The sequence below is a fragment of the Schistocerca piceifrons genome, chromosome 5 (genome assembly GCF_021461385.2).
Source record: "Schistocerca piceifrons isolate TAMUIC-IGC-003096 chromosome 5, iqSchPice1.1, whole genome shotgun sequence".
Lineage (NCBI taxonomy): Eukaryota > Metazoa > Arthropoda > Insecta > Orthoptera > Acrididae > Schistocerca > Schistocerca piceifrons.
Genome location: NC_060142.1, coordinates 625,540,866 through 625,561,089, shown reverse-complemented (window position 1 = coordinate 625,561,089; position 20,224 = coordinate 625,540,866). Strand labels below are relative to the sequence as shown.

At 39.4% G+C, this 20,224-nt stretch overlaps 1 protein-coding gene across 1 annotated transcript in view; it reads right to left on the bottom strand.

Moving 5' to 3' along the window:
* LOC124798232 (maspardin-like) overlaps positions 1-12,183 on the bottom strand; it is an 80,428-nt gene extending 68,245 nt beyond the window's left edge. The window contains exons 1-3 of the mRNA XM_047261547.1: positions 11,932-12,183; positions 11,719-11,853; positions 787-892 (exon numbers count right to left, since the gene is read on the bottom strand). Of these exons, the coding sequence (XP_047117503.1) occupies positions 787-892; positions 11,719-11,853; positions 11,932-12,030 (340 nt within the window). The 5' untranslated portion in view covers positions 12,031-12,183. The remainder of the gene's footprint in view (positions 1-786; positions 893-11,718; positions 11,854-11,931) is intronic.
* Positions 12,184-20,224: the final 8,041 nt, after the last annotated feature.

The window sequence follows — 20,224 nt, the reverse complement described above, 5'->3', positions numbered from 1 at the left end:
CAGTAGTATCTCTTCATTCTTTACTCTGTGAAAGGTATATTGAAGCAATAAAATTGGAACTAGATTCAATATACGTAATTTACTTGCTGTATGTACGTGAAAACCTAGTCTGCCTTCCTAATGCCAGAACAACAAACGTGCAATACAACCACTGCTCTCCTCCCTTTCCCTGCCAGAAAAGATGGAGTTACAACTGTAAGTCTCATAACGTAACATTTTGAAGTGTAGTGCCAATAAATCTGAACAAAAAGTTTTCTTAAAACCGCTCAGGCAAATTTACAGCTCTATGAAACATTAAATTGCCTGTATCCCAAAAGCAGTAAAATGCACATTCGTTTTGCCATACACAGGATCATATAGTGTACATCATTTTTAGTTCCATTTCAATTTTGCAAGTCTATTTTTCAGTTTGTTTTTTCTTCTGGAAGAATTTGTTAAAGGCACTCATGTTGTTCTCACCTAATTCTCATTTCTAGAAACTGATTGTTAGCTTTTGCTCTACGTTCATTTGAACACCTCCACTGTCTTAAGAATACATCTTGCATCATACTTGACTGCTGTGATTATTTATAAGAAATTTCACTGTCTTGTAATATGTATGGCAACATTTCTACCTTCGGTCTCTCACACACTCACACACTCACACACTCTCACACTCTCACACACACACACACACACACACACACACACACACACACACACACACACACACACTGCTACACGAGTTTCAGAAATGGAGAAGGTGTTGGAGAACTTGACAATAATGGAAGTGGCAAAAGAGCTTACCTAGTGATGCACCAAATAAATGCACCTTATTGATGCACAGATAATCCAACAATCTTCTGAAACCTTCACACCATTCTTTAACAGACCAATAAACAGGATTCTCTGCCTGAAAAAAGAATCAGAGCCAAAGCAAAAATTATTGTAATCTCTTTTTTTGTCTGGGGCCAATTCTACAGAAAAGTCTAATTCACAATGCCAACGTTATCAAATGCCACACTGAATGATTTACAAAATAATTCCCTCTCAACAAAATACTTCCTAAAGAATGCACTATATTGATGATTACTGCATTATATCAAACATTATGCATCACAAAAGAAATAACAGAAATTATTCAGAAAGTGAAGGGAGACGAAAATTTAATAGTCATGGGTGACTGGAATTCGAGTGTAGGAAAAGGGAGAGAAGGAAACAGTCGGTGAATATGGATTGGGGCTAAAAAATGAAAGAGGAAGCTGCCTGGTAGAATTTCGCACAGGGTACAACATAATCATAGCTAACACTTGGTTTAAGAATCATGAAAGAAGGTTGTATACATGGAAGAACCCTGGAGATACTAAAAGGTATCAGATAGATTATATAATGGTAAGACAGAGCTTTAGGAACCAGGTTTTAAACTGTAAGACATTTCCAGGGGCAGATGTGGATTCTGACCACAACCTATTGGTTATGAACTGCAGATTGAAGCTGAAGAAACTGCAAAAAGGTGGGAATTTAAGGAGATGGGACCTGGATAAACTGACTAAACCAGAGGTTGTACAGAGTTTCAGGGAGAGCATAAGGGAACAATTGACAGGAATGGGAGAAAGAAATACAGTAGAAGAAGAATGGGTAGCTTTGAGAGATGAAGTACTGAAGGCAGCAGAGGATCAAGTAGGTAAAAAGTAAGGGCTAGTAGAAATCCTTGGGTAACAGAAGAAATATTGAATTTAATTGATGAAAGAAGAAAATATAAAAATGCAGTAAATGAAGTAGGCAAAAAGGAATACAAACGTCTCAAAAATGAGATCAACAGGAAGTACAAAATGGCTAAGCAGGCATGGCTAGAGGACAAATGTAAGGATTTAGAGGCTTATCTCACTAGGGGTAAGATAGATACTGCCTACAGGAAAATTAAAGAGACCTTTGGAGATAAGAGAACCACTTGTATGAATATCAAGAGCTCAGATGGAAACCCAGTTCTAAGCAAAGAAGGGAAAGCAGAAAGGTGGAAGGAGTATATAGAGGGTCTACACAAGGGTGACGTACGTGAGGACAATATTATGGAAATAGAAGAGGATGTAGATGAAGATGAAATGGGAGATACGATACTGCGTGAAGAGTTTCACAGAGCACTGAAAGACCTGAGTCGAAACAAGGCCCCGGGAGTAGACAACATTCCATTGGAACTATTGACAGCCTTGGGAGAGCCAGTCCTGACAAAACTCTACCATCTGGTGAGCAAGATGTATGAAACAGGCGAAATACCCTCAGACTTCAAGAAGAATATAATAATTCCAATCCCAAAGAAAGCAGGTGTTGACAGATGTGAAAATTACCGAACTATCAGTTTAATAAGTCACAGCTGCAAAATACTAACACGAATTCTTTACAGACGAATGGAAAAACGAGTAGAAGCCAACCTCGGGGAAGATCAGTTTGGATTCCGTAGAAACACTGGAACACGTGAGGCAATACTGACCTTACGACTTATCTTAGAAGAAAGATTAAGGAAAGGCAAACCTACGTTTCTAGCATTTGTAGACTTAGAGAAAGCTTTTGACAATGTTGACTGGAATACTCTCTTTCAAATTCTGCAGGTGGCAGGGAGCGAAAGGCTATTTACAATTTGTACAGAAACCAGATGGCAGTTGTAAGAGTCGAGGGACATGAAAGGGAAGCAGTGGTTGGGAAGGGAGTAAGACAGGGCTGTAGCCTCTCCCCGATGTTGTTCAATCTGTATATTGAGCAAGCAGTAAAGGAAACGAAAGAAAAATTCGGAGTAGGTATTAAAATCCATGGAGAAGAAATAAAAACTTTGAGGTTCGCCGGTGACATTGTAATTCTGTCAGAGACAGCAAAGGACTTGGAAGAGCAGTTGAATGGAATGGACAGTGTCTTGAAAGGAGGATATAAGATGAACATCAACTAAAGCAAAACGAGGATAATGGAATGTAGTCTAATTAAGTTGGGTGATGCTGAGGGAATTAGATTAGGAAATGAGACACTTAAAGTAGTAAAGGAGTTTTGCTATTTGAGGAGCAAAATAACTGATGATGGTCGAAGTAGAGAGGATATAAAATGTAGACTGGCAATGGCAAGGAAAGTGTTTCTGAAGAAGAGAAATTTGTTAACATCGAGTATAGATTTAAGTGTCAGGAAGTCATTTCTGAAAGTATTTGTATGGAGTGTAGCCATGTATGGAAGTGAAACATGAACAATAAATAGTTTGGACAAGAAGAGAATAGAAGCTTTTGAAATGTGGTGCTACAGAAGAATGCTGAAGATTAGATGGGTAGATCACATAACTAATGAGGAAGTACTGAACAGGATTGGGGAGAAGAGAAGTTTGTGGCACAACTTGACCAGAAGACAGGATCGGTTGGTAGGACATGTTCTGAGGCATCAAGGGATAACCAATTTAGTATTGGAGGGCAGCGTTGAGGGTAAAAATCGTAGAGGGAGACCGAGAGATGAATACACTAAGCAGATTCAGAAGGATGTAGATTGCAGTAGGTACTGGGAGGCTTGCACAGGATAGAGTAGCATGGAGAGCTGCATCAAACCAGTTTCAGGACTGAAGACCACAATAACAACAACAACATGTGTCACACGATGGCTGACTATCCTTCCTGTGTTATCGGCAATGGTCACACCATGGCATTCTTGATAGGCTATGAAAAATTCATGCTAACTCAACAATTTGATTCAAGGACCACCAAACAATGTTTAACTGAATAATTACATAATTCAAATGCTGGTATCTCATTAAAAAATAAAACATTCTGTTAAAATATGGCACAACTTTACAAGTATGCTGAAAGCCCTTCATGCCAAATGTGATTCAGAACCTGACTACTTTTTTCCTCCCATGTTCCATTCCACCTTTCTAATTTTCAGAATACAGAATCAATAATAATCATATTCATTTCCACATGTGTACTTTGAAATCCACCTTATGATGTGAACCACGATCAATTCTCCCTTGTTCCATTCACGAATGGTGCATGGGAAGAATGATTGATTGTAAATCTATTTTTTGGCTCTAATTTCTTGGATTTTCTTGTCATCATCACTTTGCAAGATGGGAGAAAGTAATTTTTGCCCAACTCTTACCAGAACATAATCTGTTGGAATTTTAATAGTAAACCCCTGTGTGATGCACATTGCCTCTCTTATAATGACTGCACTGGAATCTGTTGGGCATTCTGTAATGCTGTCATGCCAACTAAATGATCCAGTGATGAAAGGTGCCATTCCTTGATGACTATTTGATATTTGACTACAATTATGAGCAATATTCAAGATAAAGTTACTTTAAATTTTTGGCAACCACAGTCAAATTTCCATGTTTTGAAAGAAATAATCTGCACTGACTGTAGAAGACTTTTAATAAAACTCACGACTGTTATAGTGCCACCAGAACACGCATACTCGCGTGATAAAGATTCTTTTTAACTAGTCACTGCTGAAAGGTAACTACCGTAGAGTAACTCACCCTAATTCTCATCAAGTTGTAAACAAATAGTATGCTAAAAGCCTTAGTCAATATTTAAAATGAAAGAGATAGCAGAACCGTGCCATATGCAGGAAGGTGTTTGAGCGGCAGCAGGCAAGGCAGTAGTGCTTCTTGCTTATGGCGCAGATCTGCTGCCCCCTTCTTTTAAAAATGGACTACCACTTTTAGTGCATTGTTTTCAATATGATGTGAATTATGGCAAGTGGTTCTATGGTAGTTACCCTTCGGTGATAACGAGTTGAAAGGAGTCTTAATCACCTGAGGATGCGTCTTCTAGTGGCGTGAAACAGATTGTGATTTTTTTTAATAAAAGTATTCTGCAGTCAGTGCAGATTATTTCTTTCAAAATACCCAAGAATCAGTCAAACAAGTGTTTCCTAAGCCAATTCTTCCTCGATGAATTAATTCCCTTAAGATTCTCTGAAAGAACCTGAGCCTGGCATCTGCTTTTCCTATTATTTGTTTTATGTGGTCATTCCACTTTAGATCACTCCATACGATTACTTTTCGGCATTTTATGGTAGTTAAATTTTCCAGCGATTTGTTATCAACAGTGTAACCTTGTTATGGTGGGTCTCTCCAGCTATTTATTTGCAATTTGTTACACATGTTTACGTTCAGAGTCAATATCTAGTCCATGCACTAATTATCAATCCTCTGCAGGTCTTTCTGCTTTCTACTATAGCTTTCTAGCATTACAAACTTCTCAAAGAAAACTGTAGCACCTGTAAACAGTGTTACACAGCTTCCAACATTATCTGCTGGATGATTTGTGTACACTGTAAATAACAGTCCTATCCCACATGCTTGGGATATCCTGGCATTACCTTAACATCTGTCAATTTTGTTTCATGAAGTGTGGGATGTTGAAGTTCATAGGCAAGAAAGCTCATCCACAATGATTTTCATAGACGAGACTTTCCTTCTCCAAAAACATACTAACAAATGAGCATAAAATATGTTCCATAATTCTGCAATAGATTGATGTCAACGATACAGGCCTATATAGTGTTAGCCATGTATCGCCGATGTGGAGCTGGTAAAGGACAATGGAGCCCTTGCAAGTGGCTCGCATGGATGACCACCATACATTCATTGTTTCCTTGGTAAAACGTATTTATTTGGTGTACTGATGGTGTGCCATTCAGTATCCCAGACTGTGAAAACTTTGTGATGGAAGGCCGATCAAAAACCAGTCTCCAGCAGGCCAATCTCCAGAGTTGGTTTACTAGTAGCCTGTTTGGCCAGGCGGTCAGCGAGTTCGTTGCCTGGGATACTGACACATCCTGGGCTCCAAATGAAGGTCACTGAATGTCCAGTGTAGCCGAAGGCGTAAAGAGACTCCTGGATAGTCAGTACCAAAGGATGGTGAGGGAAGTGCTGGTCAAGAGCGTGTAGGCTTCTTAAGGAGTCACTAAAGATGACAAAGGACTCCCAAGTGCAGGTGAGGATAGGCTCACAAGTGTGATGGATTGCGGCCAACTCTGCATTGAAAACATTGCAGCCAACCAGCAAGGAGGGCTGTTCCGTATGTCCAACATGAGCATAAGCAAAAGCAACAAGATCGTCAACCATTGATCCATCAGTGTAGACTATTTCTGAGCCCTGAAACATAATGAGAATAGACAAAAACTGACAGCGGAGGACCTCGGGTGGAACTGAGCTTTTGGGTCTTGCGATAGGTCCACACGAAGCTGTGGACGAGGCATGGACCTTGAAGGTGCATGCAAGTGGACCCACAGAAAAACTGGTAGAGAGAATGTGTCAAGTTCAGTAAGAAGTGAACAGATATGGACTGGAATGCCCTGTTCTCGGCCATGTTGCAGGAGATGGATTGCTGTGTTAGGAAAAACGAAATGGTAATTGAGATGGAGAGGTAAACTATGAATGTGGGTGGTATAATGTGCAAGTAGTAGTTTCTGCCTAAGCCACAATGGACGGATGTCAGATTCCACGAGGCGGCTGTTCACTGGGCTCATCTGGAAAGCTCCCGTTGCAAGCTGAACTCCTCAGTGGTGAATAGGGTCTAGCTGCTGCAATGCAGACAGTAATGCTGAACCATACACCATGCTCCCATAGTCAATACAGGACTGCATGAGGGCTTTGTACAGCTGCGGCAGCATAGGGGATCAGCAACCCATTTGGTGCGACTCAGGCATAGATTGAAATTAAGATACCACCAGCACTTTTCCTTAAGCTGACAAAGATGGAGAAGCCAAGTTGAGTGGGCATCGAAGACCAGTTCAAAAAGCACTAAGTCTCTACTATATCAAGAAGGTCAGTGAGGTAAAGCTCTGGATGGGGGTGGACAGTACAAGGATGACAGAAGTGCATGACCCAAGTCCCGGCAGCTGAAAAAAAAGTCATGGATGAGGGCCCACAACTGCACATTTTGTATGGCTCCCTGCAACCAGCATTCAGCCACACCAATAGAAGAAGAGCACATGGAAATACAAAAATTGTCAGCATATAGGAGGGGAGTGACTGTGGACCCTACTGCTAGTGCGAAACCATTAACAGCAATTAAAAGAGAGTGACACTCAGAGCCCTGCAGGGTCCCATTCTCTTGGATACGGGGTAAATTGTGGGAAGCACTGATGTGAACTTGGAAAGTGTGGGGTGACAAGAAGTTCTGTATAAAAAGCAGGAGTGGGTCCCGGAGACCCCACTCATGAAGATTAGCATAGATGTGGTGTTGCTAAGTTGTATCGTAGGCCTTTGTCAGGTCAAAAAGGACAACAATTAGGTGTAAGGAGATGTTGCCAGGAAAAGGCCAATCAAATGGCAGACTCCAGGTGGACCAAGTTGTCAGTGGGGTGGAGAGCCCTTGGTGTACACCATCCCAGGACGGAGCCAGAAGGCCCCCGAGACTCAAGAAGCCAACACAAACGCCGGCTCACCATACGTTTCGGCAGCTTGCACAAAACGTTGGTGTGGCTGACAGGACGATAGCTATATAAATCTAGTGGATTCTTACCAGGCTTTAGCACTGGAATGATCCACCATTGCGACAGGAACTTGTCGTCACTTTAGGTGCGATTGAAGACTGAATGGATGTGGCGCTGGTAATCTAACAGATACTTAATCATTTGGGAATGGATACAGTCTGGGCCAGGGGATGTGACAGGACAGCCGGCAATGAAGTCAAATATTCTACAGCCGTGGTAACAAACTAGTCTCTTGTTAGGAGATACATGCTTGTCGCCAGAGTGACTACGTTGAAAAGTAAGTATGTAGATATGAAGAATAAAGACGCAGAATGTTAATAATGCTTTAAAAGGTTTCACATCAATTCGGACACATTACTTTTCAGCACACTCTTATCTATGAGAAACACTTTCTCCTAATTCTCCCAATAAACCATTCCTACTAACAACCTGATGTGCTCATTCCCATCCACATCACTTCACAATTTTACGCCAAGATATTTAACCACTCTCACTGTCTCAAGCAACACACTACTAACGCTGAATTCAACCATTACAAGATTTCACTTTTATAGACAGAGCATGCTTCTTCATGTATTTAGAGTTAAACTCCCCTCTTACAATGCTGGGCCTTATGGGCTACCTTCTGTACAAGATACAGATGCTGAACATTTTAGGATCTGGACCCCGACACAGAATTTTATCACAAAACTAAGTTCTTATTTAAGCCCATATTCTGAAGATAAAAAACAGTGCATTAGTTACAGAAACATCACAGGCAGGCACATCACAGTTCAGAGAAATAGTAGTAAGCCTTCAGCCATAGAAGTCTCCTCATTAATAACTAACTTCTATTAATTACAGCACTTTTTCAAATATGGAGAGATTTGGTTAAATGAAAACCACTAATTATGAATTATATACATGAAATAATCCTAGAACTCAGCTCCCATCTCTCAGAGACCATCAAATATCTTCTGACCTCAATATTCCCCTCCCAATAGATGCATTACCAAAAAAAGTATGCATCAGGAGGAATGTTTTATACAAGTCGTTGGCTTTGGCTAGTGACTTAATGGCTGCTGTCACATCACCTTTTGCTGCATATACTCACAGTTTTGTTGTTAGCTGGTGAGGCCAACGAATATGAAACCACAAAAAACTTGTTATTTTGGAATGTGGTTGGCGAAGCCAACAAATGTGACATAAAAGAAACATGGTTGTAACAGACCGATCTGTAGCTTAGCTCATTTGGAAACATTGTCAACATATAGTTATAGTTGCACACTGTTTACGTCATTTGCCGTATGTTTCCTATGTCACTGGCCAAAGTCTACACTCATATCTAACACTCCTCTACATCTGGAGGTATTACAGACTCACTTCAAGGTTTTCAAACAACTTACGGGAATTCAGCCAGGTAATATTTACAGTGACCGCTGATATTTCGGTACAGAAATATTGGCGGTTGCTGTAAATATTACCTGGCTGAATCCCCATAAGTTGTTTGAAAATTGTATACGCCAGGAAAAAATCTGGTATCTCAATTCAATGTGAGAATGATGTATAAAATCTGTTGGGTCTAGTGTAGCAGGGGATACAACCCGTCGGCTTTGGACAATGACGTCACAAGTCGCCAGAGAGCAGTTTACCATTTTCGCTTTTGCTGTTATGTTTCAGTTTCGTTTTTTTACTGATTGCTTAATAAAGTGGATCTGTTTATTCTATCTCGTGAGATTTTTTTTAAAAAGCCAAAAAACACTTATCAGCCACTGAAGGGAGCTACAACACTAAGAAGAATCGCTTCTCGATAGGCGTCATTGTCCAAAGCCGACGGGTTGTATCCCCTGCTACACTAGTCCCAATCTGTTTCAAAACACTCATTAGAACTCTGTTGATTATGTAAGAACTAAACATTGTAATTACTACTCCTTGTGTTAGGTCGGTTGAAATCTTGTCTTTTCCTCACCAGGATTTAATTAACACACTCTCACAACTAAAACCACTTCAGCTATCATTTCACTACAGTACTAGGGGAATATACTTTAAGTATTTATATCCCTCAGATGATAAACTACTTACCAATATTTTGCCAGCTGTTAACTACAGTAAGTTGAAATCATTTTCAATACTGGAAATTTCTCGAGGGAGCTAGACAAAATAAGGGAATGGCAACCACTCATCTATAGTACATCAATGTGTAAAGCACAGAAACACGTAAAAGAAAACAGCATTCACACCAGCTTTCGAGTTCTAGCTCTTTTTCTAGCAACAGCACAGCGCACAGCACAGCACAAAGCGCGCACACACACACGCACACACGCACACACACACACACACACACACACACACACACACACACACACACACACACACACTCCTGTGGCCTTGGCAAGACTAACTATTGATAGTTAATGAAAGCGGTTCCCTGAACTGTGTGTGTGTGTGTGTGTGTGGTGTGTGTGTGTGTGTGTGTGTGTGTGTGTGTGTGTGTTTTGCCGGAAGAAGTGCTGGTGTTCAAAAGCTAGTGTGATTGCTATTATGCATTTCTGTGCCCTATACATTGATCCGCTACAAGACATAATACAGATGCACGACAACAAAAATTCAGTGCCTGACTAAGGTGAAGGCGAGATCACTGTACACTGTGAGTGGGTGATTCTAACAAACAGAATTAACTATTTCAGAACGCTAAATTTTATCGCAATCTATTAGACCACTGGTATTCATTCCTCTGAGTATCGACTATTAATTCAAAGGTTTATAGGTCAAATATTACAGTGAGAGTAGATATTTATCAGAAGCACAAGCATTGTTACCACCTTCATTTCCACCACCACCATCGTTTCAGTGTAGACAAACTTAATGGACAAGAGTGCCAACAAGAGAACCTCAAGCATTGCAAGAGGATATTTACAGAAACCGTGTGCCAAGAGCTTGATCAATTATGTTGATTCCTTTATCCAGTTGAGATCTGGGAGGGAGGTATTAAATTGCCTGGAAGCATGTTCAAAGAAATCACATTTAAGTACAGAGTTACTTTTGAGACAACAGACTGTGCCTTAACAGATTTCAATTAGATTCAGTTATTTTCTAAGCTTTCTCTTCATGTTGGATAGGGAAGAGGTTTGGTTTGAGATTGGGTGGCCCTTATGATACTCATGGAGTATTATGCTGTGGCAACTGTGTACCAAACATTCTCTGTATTACATTCATATAAGGTGCAAGTTCAAACTTTTATTCACAACTGGGAGTGTAGCTGCAAGGTTAGACAATATGATTCAAAGTACTGTTCAAAGTACTGAAGAACACAAGGTTCAGTGTAATCCAATAACACAAATTTCGAAGATCCAAGCACTACTTTTGAAAATTGTGCCCTCTAAAGAATATTAAATTATTAGCACAAACTTCCACAGACTAAAAGTTTAATATGGGAGCATTTTACAAGACTAATTATTGTTATTAAGTTAAGTGTAACAAATATAAGATAACAGAGTTAGGTATAATAGACTGAGTTGGTGCATTTGGTAAATGCTGGCCTCAGATTCAAAAGGTGGGGGGCTTCAGCTGCATCTGGTCACCCCGAGTTAGGTTTTAGGAACGATGCTTCCTTTACTCAGGCCACAACTGTCCTATATTGTCCTATCCTCTTCAGACGTGTGTATTCATATGCCTGTATCACTTATGTATTCTTTGCATTTAGCCAACAGATCATTCATCATTTTAAAACTGCTCTTGGGCAGTGTCATGACAGTTTTGTACTACGAAAGTTTTTGTAATTTTGGTGCAGAGTTATCAGATAATGTGTACTGCAAAATTATTATACAATAAATACACAAGTAACTAGAATTACGACTGTCATATCTGGACTATATGTAAGAGTCAAAGCATCAGAATTAAACCAAAATATGTCTGTACAATCAGACGGTGGGAAAAGTAACGTTTAACTGTATACTCAGGCTATGTCATAAAAACAGTACACAGTGGTACTGATGTTTTACAACGCTGAAATTTAAATAAGTCGACAGTATTAATGGCTACATTTACAGAAGTTGGAAACAAACCAGTGCATTTTATTCAATATTACGCATATACCACAATATTTCGATACACTGGGAACTAACGTATAATGGCACACCATGGCGACACTGAACACAGTTTCTTAGGTAATAATACGAGCAGCAGCCTGGTAGGCCCTTACTGTTCACCTGCGCAGTACACGCAAAAAAAAATGAATAGAATGATATGGTTCGTATTTTATTAAAACAAGATTATGAAAAGACTCACCGATATTACCCTATACCCCTTGGCATTTAAGGCAAGTATTTGTTTGAAGAAAACATCAGCTGTCCCACTGACAGGTGGCAAGCAAACTAATGGCGTTTTTACATCTTTCGGCCCAGAATCATACACTTTCCAGCCCTGTAAAAATAGAGTATTTAAATTTCTCCATACTTTGCTGTCTTTATAGCCAGCACACAATTTCACTCGCGTGCTTGCCTTAGACGCGTCCGTGTCAACGACAATTTTACGCAATGGTATACTGCTCCTGAAGCTCAGATATTCCTGTGACTGAGAAAAATCACTGGTGTAACTCATATTTTCATCAGCACAAGGCTCCCCTATAACCAAGTCACTGTCAACAAAATCTGCAACCGAACGCAAGCTTTCGGCGCTCACATTTCAATCCAATCACTTTCCCACACCTCTCGTTTGACATCACACGTCGTCAGAGACGCAACAGATCAAAGGCAACACTTCACAGATATTACAGATGTTCCGATAAACTCAATGCGTCACTTCATGCGGTTTAATATTTTATACCACTTTATGTCATCCATTATTGAACTATTCTTTAGAGCACTCGGACATTAATATCTCCTCCCTTAAATTCTTGAAAATTTTGATTAAAATTTCCCTCGCTGCCGCTAAATTCATTACCATTATCACAGATCAATTACTTTGGAATGTTTGGATATGTTTTTCCACAAAAAACACTGGAAAATGTTTGAATTCTTTTTACCTCACACCTCGGGAGCTATTTTACTCTTCTTTCTTTCACTGTGAGTGTTGCGCATTGATAGAGATTCTGCCTACACCACCTAGACAGTTTGGTCATTAACGTAAAGAACTATTACCTACTCTTTTCAGTTGTGTTATAGCAGTTCATAAACATCTTATACATTATGTTTATGAATTTAATTAATTACATTCGAGTGAATTAACGAAGACTTAGTAAACATACACATATATTTATTTCAGTTATGGATCACAAAATTTTGCTATCTGTAACTGGAGTAAAAATATGTAAATGTCTTTCTAGATCACTGTGGATTTTTAATATGACTATGTCGCAACTCGTTAGTGAACACTTATTTGTCATAAGTGTTCTCTATCTTGTAAATTTCAGTTCTGAACTTTCGTTACCTGTATTATCAATTTTAATGGTTTTTAATTTCATGTCTGTTATTCTTATATTTGTTTCTTATTTTCCAGTGCATCATTTTGAAAAAGAACAGCACAGGTCTTTTTTCATTTATTTATTGGCCTTTTGTGCGAGGGTGGTTTGAAATGTTCTCGGAATCACCACGAGAGGTCAGCACTAGCGCAACGAGTTGTTCACGTTGATATTAATTGGACTGTCGCCTGTAAACACGTGCCACGTCAATACTCTTGGAAGACAGCTGCAGCGGAGACGAGTCTGTTGTTGTTCCCGCTCAGTAATTTGCGAAGATGGAAAAAATCGAGATTCGAGCAGTGATGAAGTACAAAGTAAAGAAAGGTATGAAAGCAAAGGACATTCATGCCGATTTCCAGAATACACTGGGGAACTCTGCTCCTTCATATTCAACTGTTGCCAAGTGGACGAATGAATTTAAATTTGGTCGTGAGAGCTTAGATGATGATCCGCGCAGTGGTCGGCCAAGATGTGCCACTACTCCGGAAATTACTGCAAAAGTGAGCAAAATGGTCATGGATAATCCCTGATCGAAAGTGCGTGAAATTGCTCACGCTTGTCAGATGTCATCTGAAAGGGTACATCACATTTTAACTGAAGAATTAGAAATGAAAGAATTATCTGGAAGATGGGTGCCGCAACTCTTGACGCTGGATCGAAAATGCATGGGAACGGAGATACTAGAACAATGTTCGGCCCGTTTTAGGAGAAACGAACAAGATTTTTTATGCCGGTTACCACAGATGAAACGTGGGTGTAGTGCTATACCTCAGAGCCAAAACAACAGTCAGAGCAGTGGAAACATGCTGATTCTCTGCCACCAAAGAAAGCAAAGAAAATCCCTTCAGCGGGAAAGGTCATGGTATCAGTGTTCTGGGATGCGAAGGAGATTCTGTTTGTAGATTATCTGCCCACTGGGCAAACAATTAGTGGAGAATACTATGCTAACCTCCTGGACAAACTGCAACAAAAGATACGCAAAAAAGGCCAGGTTTAGCAAGGAAGAAAGTCGTCTTCCATCAAGAAAATGCACACCCGCACACATATGCCATACCCATGGCAAAATTACACGAACTAAGGCATGAATTGTTGCCGCACCCACCTTATTCTCCTGATATGGCTCTGTCAGACTTCCATCTCTTCCCAAAACTGAAAATGTTTCTTGGTGGGTGAAGATTCACTTCAAACAAAGAACTGATAGCCAGCGTTGACAACTATTTTGCAGGCCTGGAGGAAACTCATTTTCGAGATGGGATCAAGGCACTGGAACATCGTTGCACCAAGTGCATTAATCTACAAAGAGACTACAATGAAAAATAATAAAATGATTTAAGTACGTTTTTTCTGTTCCACTCCGAGAACTTTTCAAACCACCCTCATATATGTACATTTTAATCAGCAGTAACAACAAATTTTAGTCCAGTCACTTAACAGAATACCAAATGAAGCAGATTTGTTCACCTCAGAAATATTCTATGATCACAATATGTCCAGTTTTTACTGCCTTAATGAGATCAGTCTCATTAAGTAGATTAATAATGAAACTGGTTACTGTGCCCAAACATGAACATGTTATTTATTTGCTTAGGCCTTTATTTCACCTTGGGGAATTGATGGTCACTTCCACAGCTAAGTGGTCAGCATGTCTGACTGCCATATGGAGGAATTATGTTTAATTCCTGGTAATATCAAGGATCTGTATTTGGTCAGGCAAATGGTACAGGATGCACTCAGCCCTGAGTGGCCAACTTAGCTACGCGAAAGAAAAATAGTGGCTCCAAGGTCTGGAAAGCTGACAACATTTGGGAGAGCAGTGTATTGAATTCATGGTACTCTCTACTGGATCCAAATGATACTGTAGGGCAGTGGATGACATGCGTGATTGGTATCATGTGGTCCTCAGGACCTGATCATGGAAACACTTTTTTATTTGTGAGAGTAGTTCCTTCAGGCCTTATCTTACATTTATGCACAGACTAAATGCCATTGAGTAAATGTGAGAAAACTCTAATAACAACACTATTAAACAGATAGTTTTCTGTAGTCAGACATCATAGTGATAGCAAGGATAATACTGGAAACGGTAAACATATGTAGATCTACTAGTAGTTATATTGATGGTGATGGTTCTACTATGAGCAGTAGAAAAAAATGATAGCAACAGTAATTTTTACTATAATTTTAGGCATAGAGTCATTATTTTACTTAAAGTGAATGTATAAAGTGAAATAATATACATAAAATATGACCTATTGCAGAATATTAGGTAAAAGACTATAACATAGAGTAAATAAATAAAGGAGTACTCTTATGTCTAAACGGGCATTGTTAAAGAGATAACACTGCAATGTGTACAGTACATGAGCTATGAATAATGAATAATGTTAATAATATTATTAATATCAAGGTTAGTTATGAATATATAGTATTACAGTAATACTAATCATCGTAACGCTGAATTAAGTGATTTTTCCGTAACATAATATTGCCGTAGAATGAGAACAATGACACTATAACAGAAAAGCTTGACAGCAGAACTCAAGGAATGAAAGTTGGAGGATACTTTGATTGGTTTGCAGAAAAGCGAGTAAAAACAGGGCAAGCTTAGCACATGAGATGGAGAAACAAAATAATGAGAAATAAATAAGGATTATGAATGGAAAAGGTGGTGTAGTGTTCACAATGTAAAATAAATAATGGCCTGCTATTGGCCAAAAGAAAGACAGCTGGGATAGGCTGAGAGAGGAGTGACGCTAATGTTAAGAAATACAGCGAAACCTCGCAGAGCGAGTATAATTCTTTCCAGAATCTTACTCATGGTTTGAAACACTTGTAATCTGAAACAATTTATCCCATATAAATTAATGTAAAATAAAATAATGCTTTTCATTGAGAAAAGTACAAAAAGTTTCATCATATTCATACCATTTATTCAAAGAAAATGATACATACAGTATTATGTACATTATTATTCACAATACATAACTAATTCTTTTTCTAGGAAGCTGTCTATAGACATTTGTTTCTGCCAACACTTCAACACTTGGTGAAAATGCGGCACAGCCTTATCTTCAGATAAATTTGTAGCACACCTAGTCACTGCTTTATCGGTGTAATGATTTTCAATGTATGGTGCAACCATTCCCATGCTTTCGGAATTTCTCTTATTGTGCCAGAAAATTAGTGGTTTGCTGTTACTGCCAACTCATCTTCTTCTGAAGAGCTCCTCCCACAACTTCCTCCTGTGAAACACTCTGAAACTACATAAGCTCTTTGGTGGTCATTTCTTGGCTGTGATCTTTCACAAGCTCATCGATATCATTGTTATCCACTTCTAGTTCCATACTTTTGGCCAAAGGCACAATCTCATTGATTACAGGGTCCGCAGATACTGACTCAAATGCCACAGAGTCACATTCAACAGTTCACTCTGACCAAAGCTTCTTCCAAACGGAATTGAGAGTTCTCGTGCTAATCCCTTCCCAAGCCTTTTCGATAATCTTGATGCTGGCAATGACGCTGAAGTGATATTTCCAAAGCTCTCTGAGAGTGAGATTGGTAGCTTCAGTTAACTCAACGCAGTGCTCGAAGAGTGTTGTAGTGTAGAGCTTGTCGAAGTCAGAAATAATCTGCTGGTCCATATACTGGAGTAACAGAGTAGTGTTGGGAAGCAGAAAGTGGATATTGATGAACTAAAATTCTTCAGAGAGGTGGTCTTGTACGCCTGGAGAATGGGCAGGAGCGTTGTCTCTAACAAGCAAGAGATGGAGCGGCAGATTCATCTCAAGCAAATATTTTTTCACCGAAGGACCAAACACTTCATTGATCCAATCACAAAAGGAATCACACGTCACCCAAGCCTTGTTGTTGCACCCCCACATCACATTTAACCTGCTCTTCTGGGCTTTATACTTCCTGAAGGCCCGTGGAGTTTCTGAATGCTACACACAAGAAGCGATTTAATTTTTAAATCGCCGCTTGCAGTGGCACAGAATAGCAGTGAGAGACGGTCTTTCATTGGCTTGTGATTGGGCAATGTGTTCTGATCTGCTCTTATAGAGGTATGCTTAGGCATCTTTTTCCAGAATGGACCCGTCTCGTCACAATTAAAAACCTGTTGCGGCATATAACACTCAGAATACTGCGAGCATCTTGAAGTTGCTGATGAAGTTCTCTACTGCCTCTGTGCTGGAGCTGACTGCTTTGCCGTGCCTCACAACGCTGTGGATGGCAGTTCTTCTCTTAAACTTCTCGAATCACCCACGGCTTTCCTTAAACACTTCTTCGACCGCTGATGATCTTGGCGTTTTCTTAACGAAGTTGGCGAAAATCATTCTCGTCTTCTCACAAATAATGTTCTCGTTAATAGCGTCGCCTTGAAACTACTTTTTATTTATTCATATAACCCCTTCCACTCTGGGCAGCATGATCTTGTTGGTTCGATTTTAAATTTGTTGTGGCTCACCTACGTAACTTTTCTGTATCGCTCCATGCTGCAACGATTGTGCAAGTTCCTAGCTTCCATAAAGCAGCAGTTTCGTTTCATATTGTGACCACCACAGCGCAACAGATCATTTCAAACTTCAACAAGGAGGCAAAGCCATGCATCAAATAGATAAATACAGTATGTTTTTCTACATTTCGTTAGTTTAAAGCCATTCCTGTATTATTTTAGACGGCGAATGGTTCATCTAATGTATGTAAGGTGTCTAAACACTTGCATGAAGTGCCTGTTGAATTTTATACATGTTTGTACTTTGAGTAGCACGATAGTACTTGTGACTTCTCGAACACCCTGAGAATTTTTTCAGTATTTTTGTCTCAGTCTACAGCTCATAATGTATTGAAATTTTGTACATATCAGATAAAAGTTCAATAAATTTTCACTCTGGGAAGAAAGGAATAAGGAGCAACCTTTTGACGTCGTCCAGAATACGAAACCTTTGTTAGATACTCTTGTCACCCCATCTGAAGCATCGATCTCCTTAATCCTGTCCCTGTTCTTAGGATAGTGCAAATAGTTGATGTAGACCGATTGTAACTGCTTGCTGTATCTGCAACGCACACACCACGTTCGTGATTTTCCATGATTTTAGTTTCATTTCTAAGCTCATTTTCCTTCTCTTATGGTCATCTTCTTGCGGCTTTATCTTCGAGGATATTTCTACGAAGGTTATTAAAATTTGTAAATCAAAAAACACTGTGTAAAAACAAGTTTAGAAAAATGTGTGATCACGCGCTGCACTAAGATGGTCATAGAAAGAGTGCTACACCCAGACTGCAGTACTTACTAAAGACATTGTTCATCTGCCGCTGCCGAAATGAATGGTGTTCATACTGTTGAACGTTTCCCCCGCCGCCCCGTCACGTCCGAACGGCTGGTGACGTCACACTAAATGGTCGTCACTGGTTATGCGAAATATTACACGTTAAACGAGTCAGTATTTTACAATTTGTTTGGCTCGTTATGCGAATTGTGCATTGTGGGACGTGCTCGTTAAGCGAGTTTCCACTGTAGAGCTTTCTCTTCTTGGACTCTGGTTGAGGCATAGGTTACTGGGTAGTTTGTGCCAGAAGCATATGGTTAAAATGCAGAAGGCGGTGAAGAAAGATTTAGTGTTTTACATAGGCAATGCGAAGATGATGGATATATCAGATGATGACTGGTGTGTGCAGCAATGGTTTGCTATTATACTTTCTGGGTGCTCATAAATTTTTAGTTTCAGACAAATTTGAGAGGGTGAAATTAATAGCATCTTCTGTACAACAGGTTTATACAAGTACAGCCGCTGTCAATAATAATAACAGTAATAATAATAATAATAATAATAATAATAATAAAACCCATGGAGGTCCGGGAAAAGAATAGGCCTCCGGTATGTTCTGCCAGTCATAAAAGGCGACGAAAAGAACAAACCACTAATAGGGCTAACCCCCCTTGTAGTGTGATTAGTTGGTTCAGGACAGAACTAATGAAGCCTCGGACAAGCGCTGTCATGGTCGGGGACGATGCTTGAACTCTATGCTCATCCACAATGGTAACGACACTGCTAGCCACACGGAAAATGATTTAAATCCAAATAGAGGTGTTTTGCAGGATATGCTTCCTCCAACCACTCTAGAAGGAAAACAAAGACAGAGGATGAGACGGTCAGATGAAGTTAACCGACACCTCATGTTCTGTTATTACCAAGCAACAAACTTAGGAACCAACACAACTGGATACAGATCACAAGTATACACAGCATTTATTACCAGATACCCAGAATTAAAATTTTTAACAGAACAACGACTAGCTGATCAGATCCGTGTAAGAATCAAAAATAACAGGATACCCCAGTCAGAATTAGAACACATCAAACAACAAGTACAACAAATACTGGAACAAAATAATGTGCAATCAGAAGAAGAAGAAGAAGAAGAAAATACAGTAATGGACTCAAACATCCCAGAGCAAACAAACAAAGAACAACATGCATCAATTAAACAATCAGAGGAAAACAAAATCTTAAGACAGCCACTAGAACAAGCACAAATAGAACACGAAGTGACACACATTAGATATAGAAGAAAAATTTCAGCTGACATATATAGAATACAAAGACACAAATACAGACATTAGACCATTCTTGCATAGACCGCCAAATAACCCACAAGTCGAAACAACAATAACAACTATCAACACAATCATACACAACAAAATAAATGAAAACACAACTATGGAAGAGTTACAACTACTGGTTTATATAGGAGCACTCACTACACTAAATATACACACTAGGCAGAGATCAGAACCAACCAACACACAGAAGAAACCCACAAAACCAGCATGGCAACACAGGCTACAGATCAGAATAGAAAACCTGAGAAAAGACATCGGACAGCTAACACAATTTATAAGAAATGAAATGCCAGAAAAAAAACAAAAAAGGTTAGGTAAAATCTCACAACAAGAAGCGATAGAGCAATTAGATGAAAAGAAGCAGAAATTACAAGCATTGGCCAAACGACTTAGAAGATACAAAAAAAGTGAAAATAGAAGGAAACAAAACCATACATTCAACACAAATCAAAAGAAATTGTACCAGACAATAGATAACACACATTAAAATAGACAATCCACCAAACATAACAGACATGGAACACTTCTGGAGCAACATATGGTCAAACGTGGTACAACATAACAGGCATGCACGGTGGATACAAGCAGAAACAGACACATACAAGATGATACCACAAATGCCTGAAGTGATAATTTTGCAACATGACGTCACCCAAGTAATTAATTCTACTCACAATTGGCAAGCCCCTGGAAAAGATAAAATAGCAAATTTC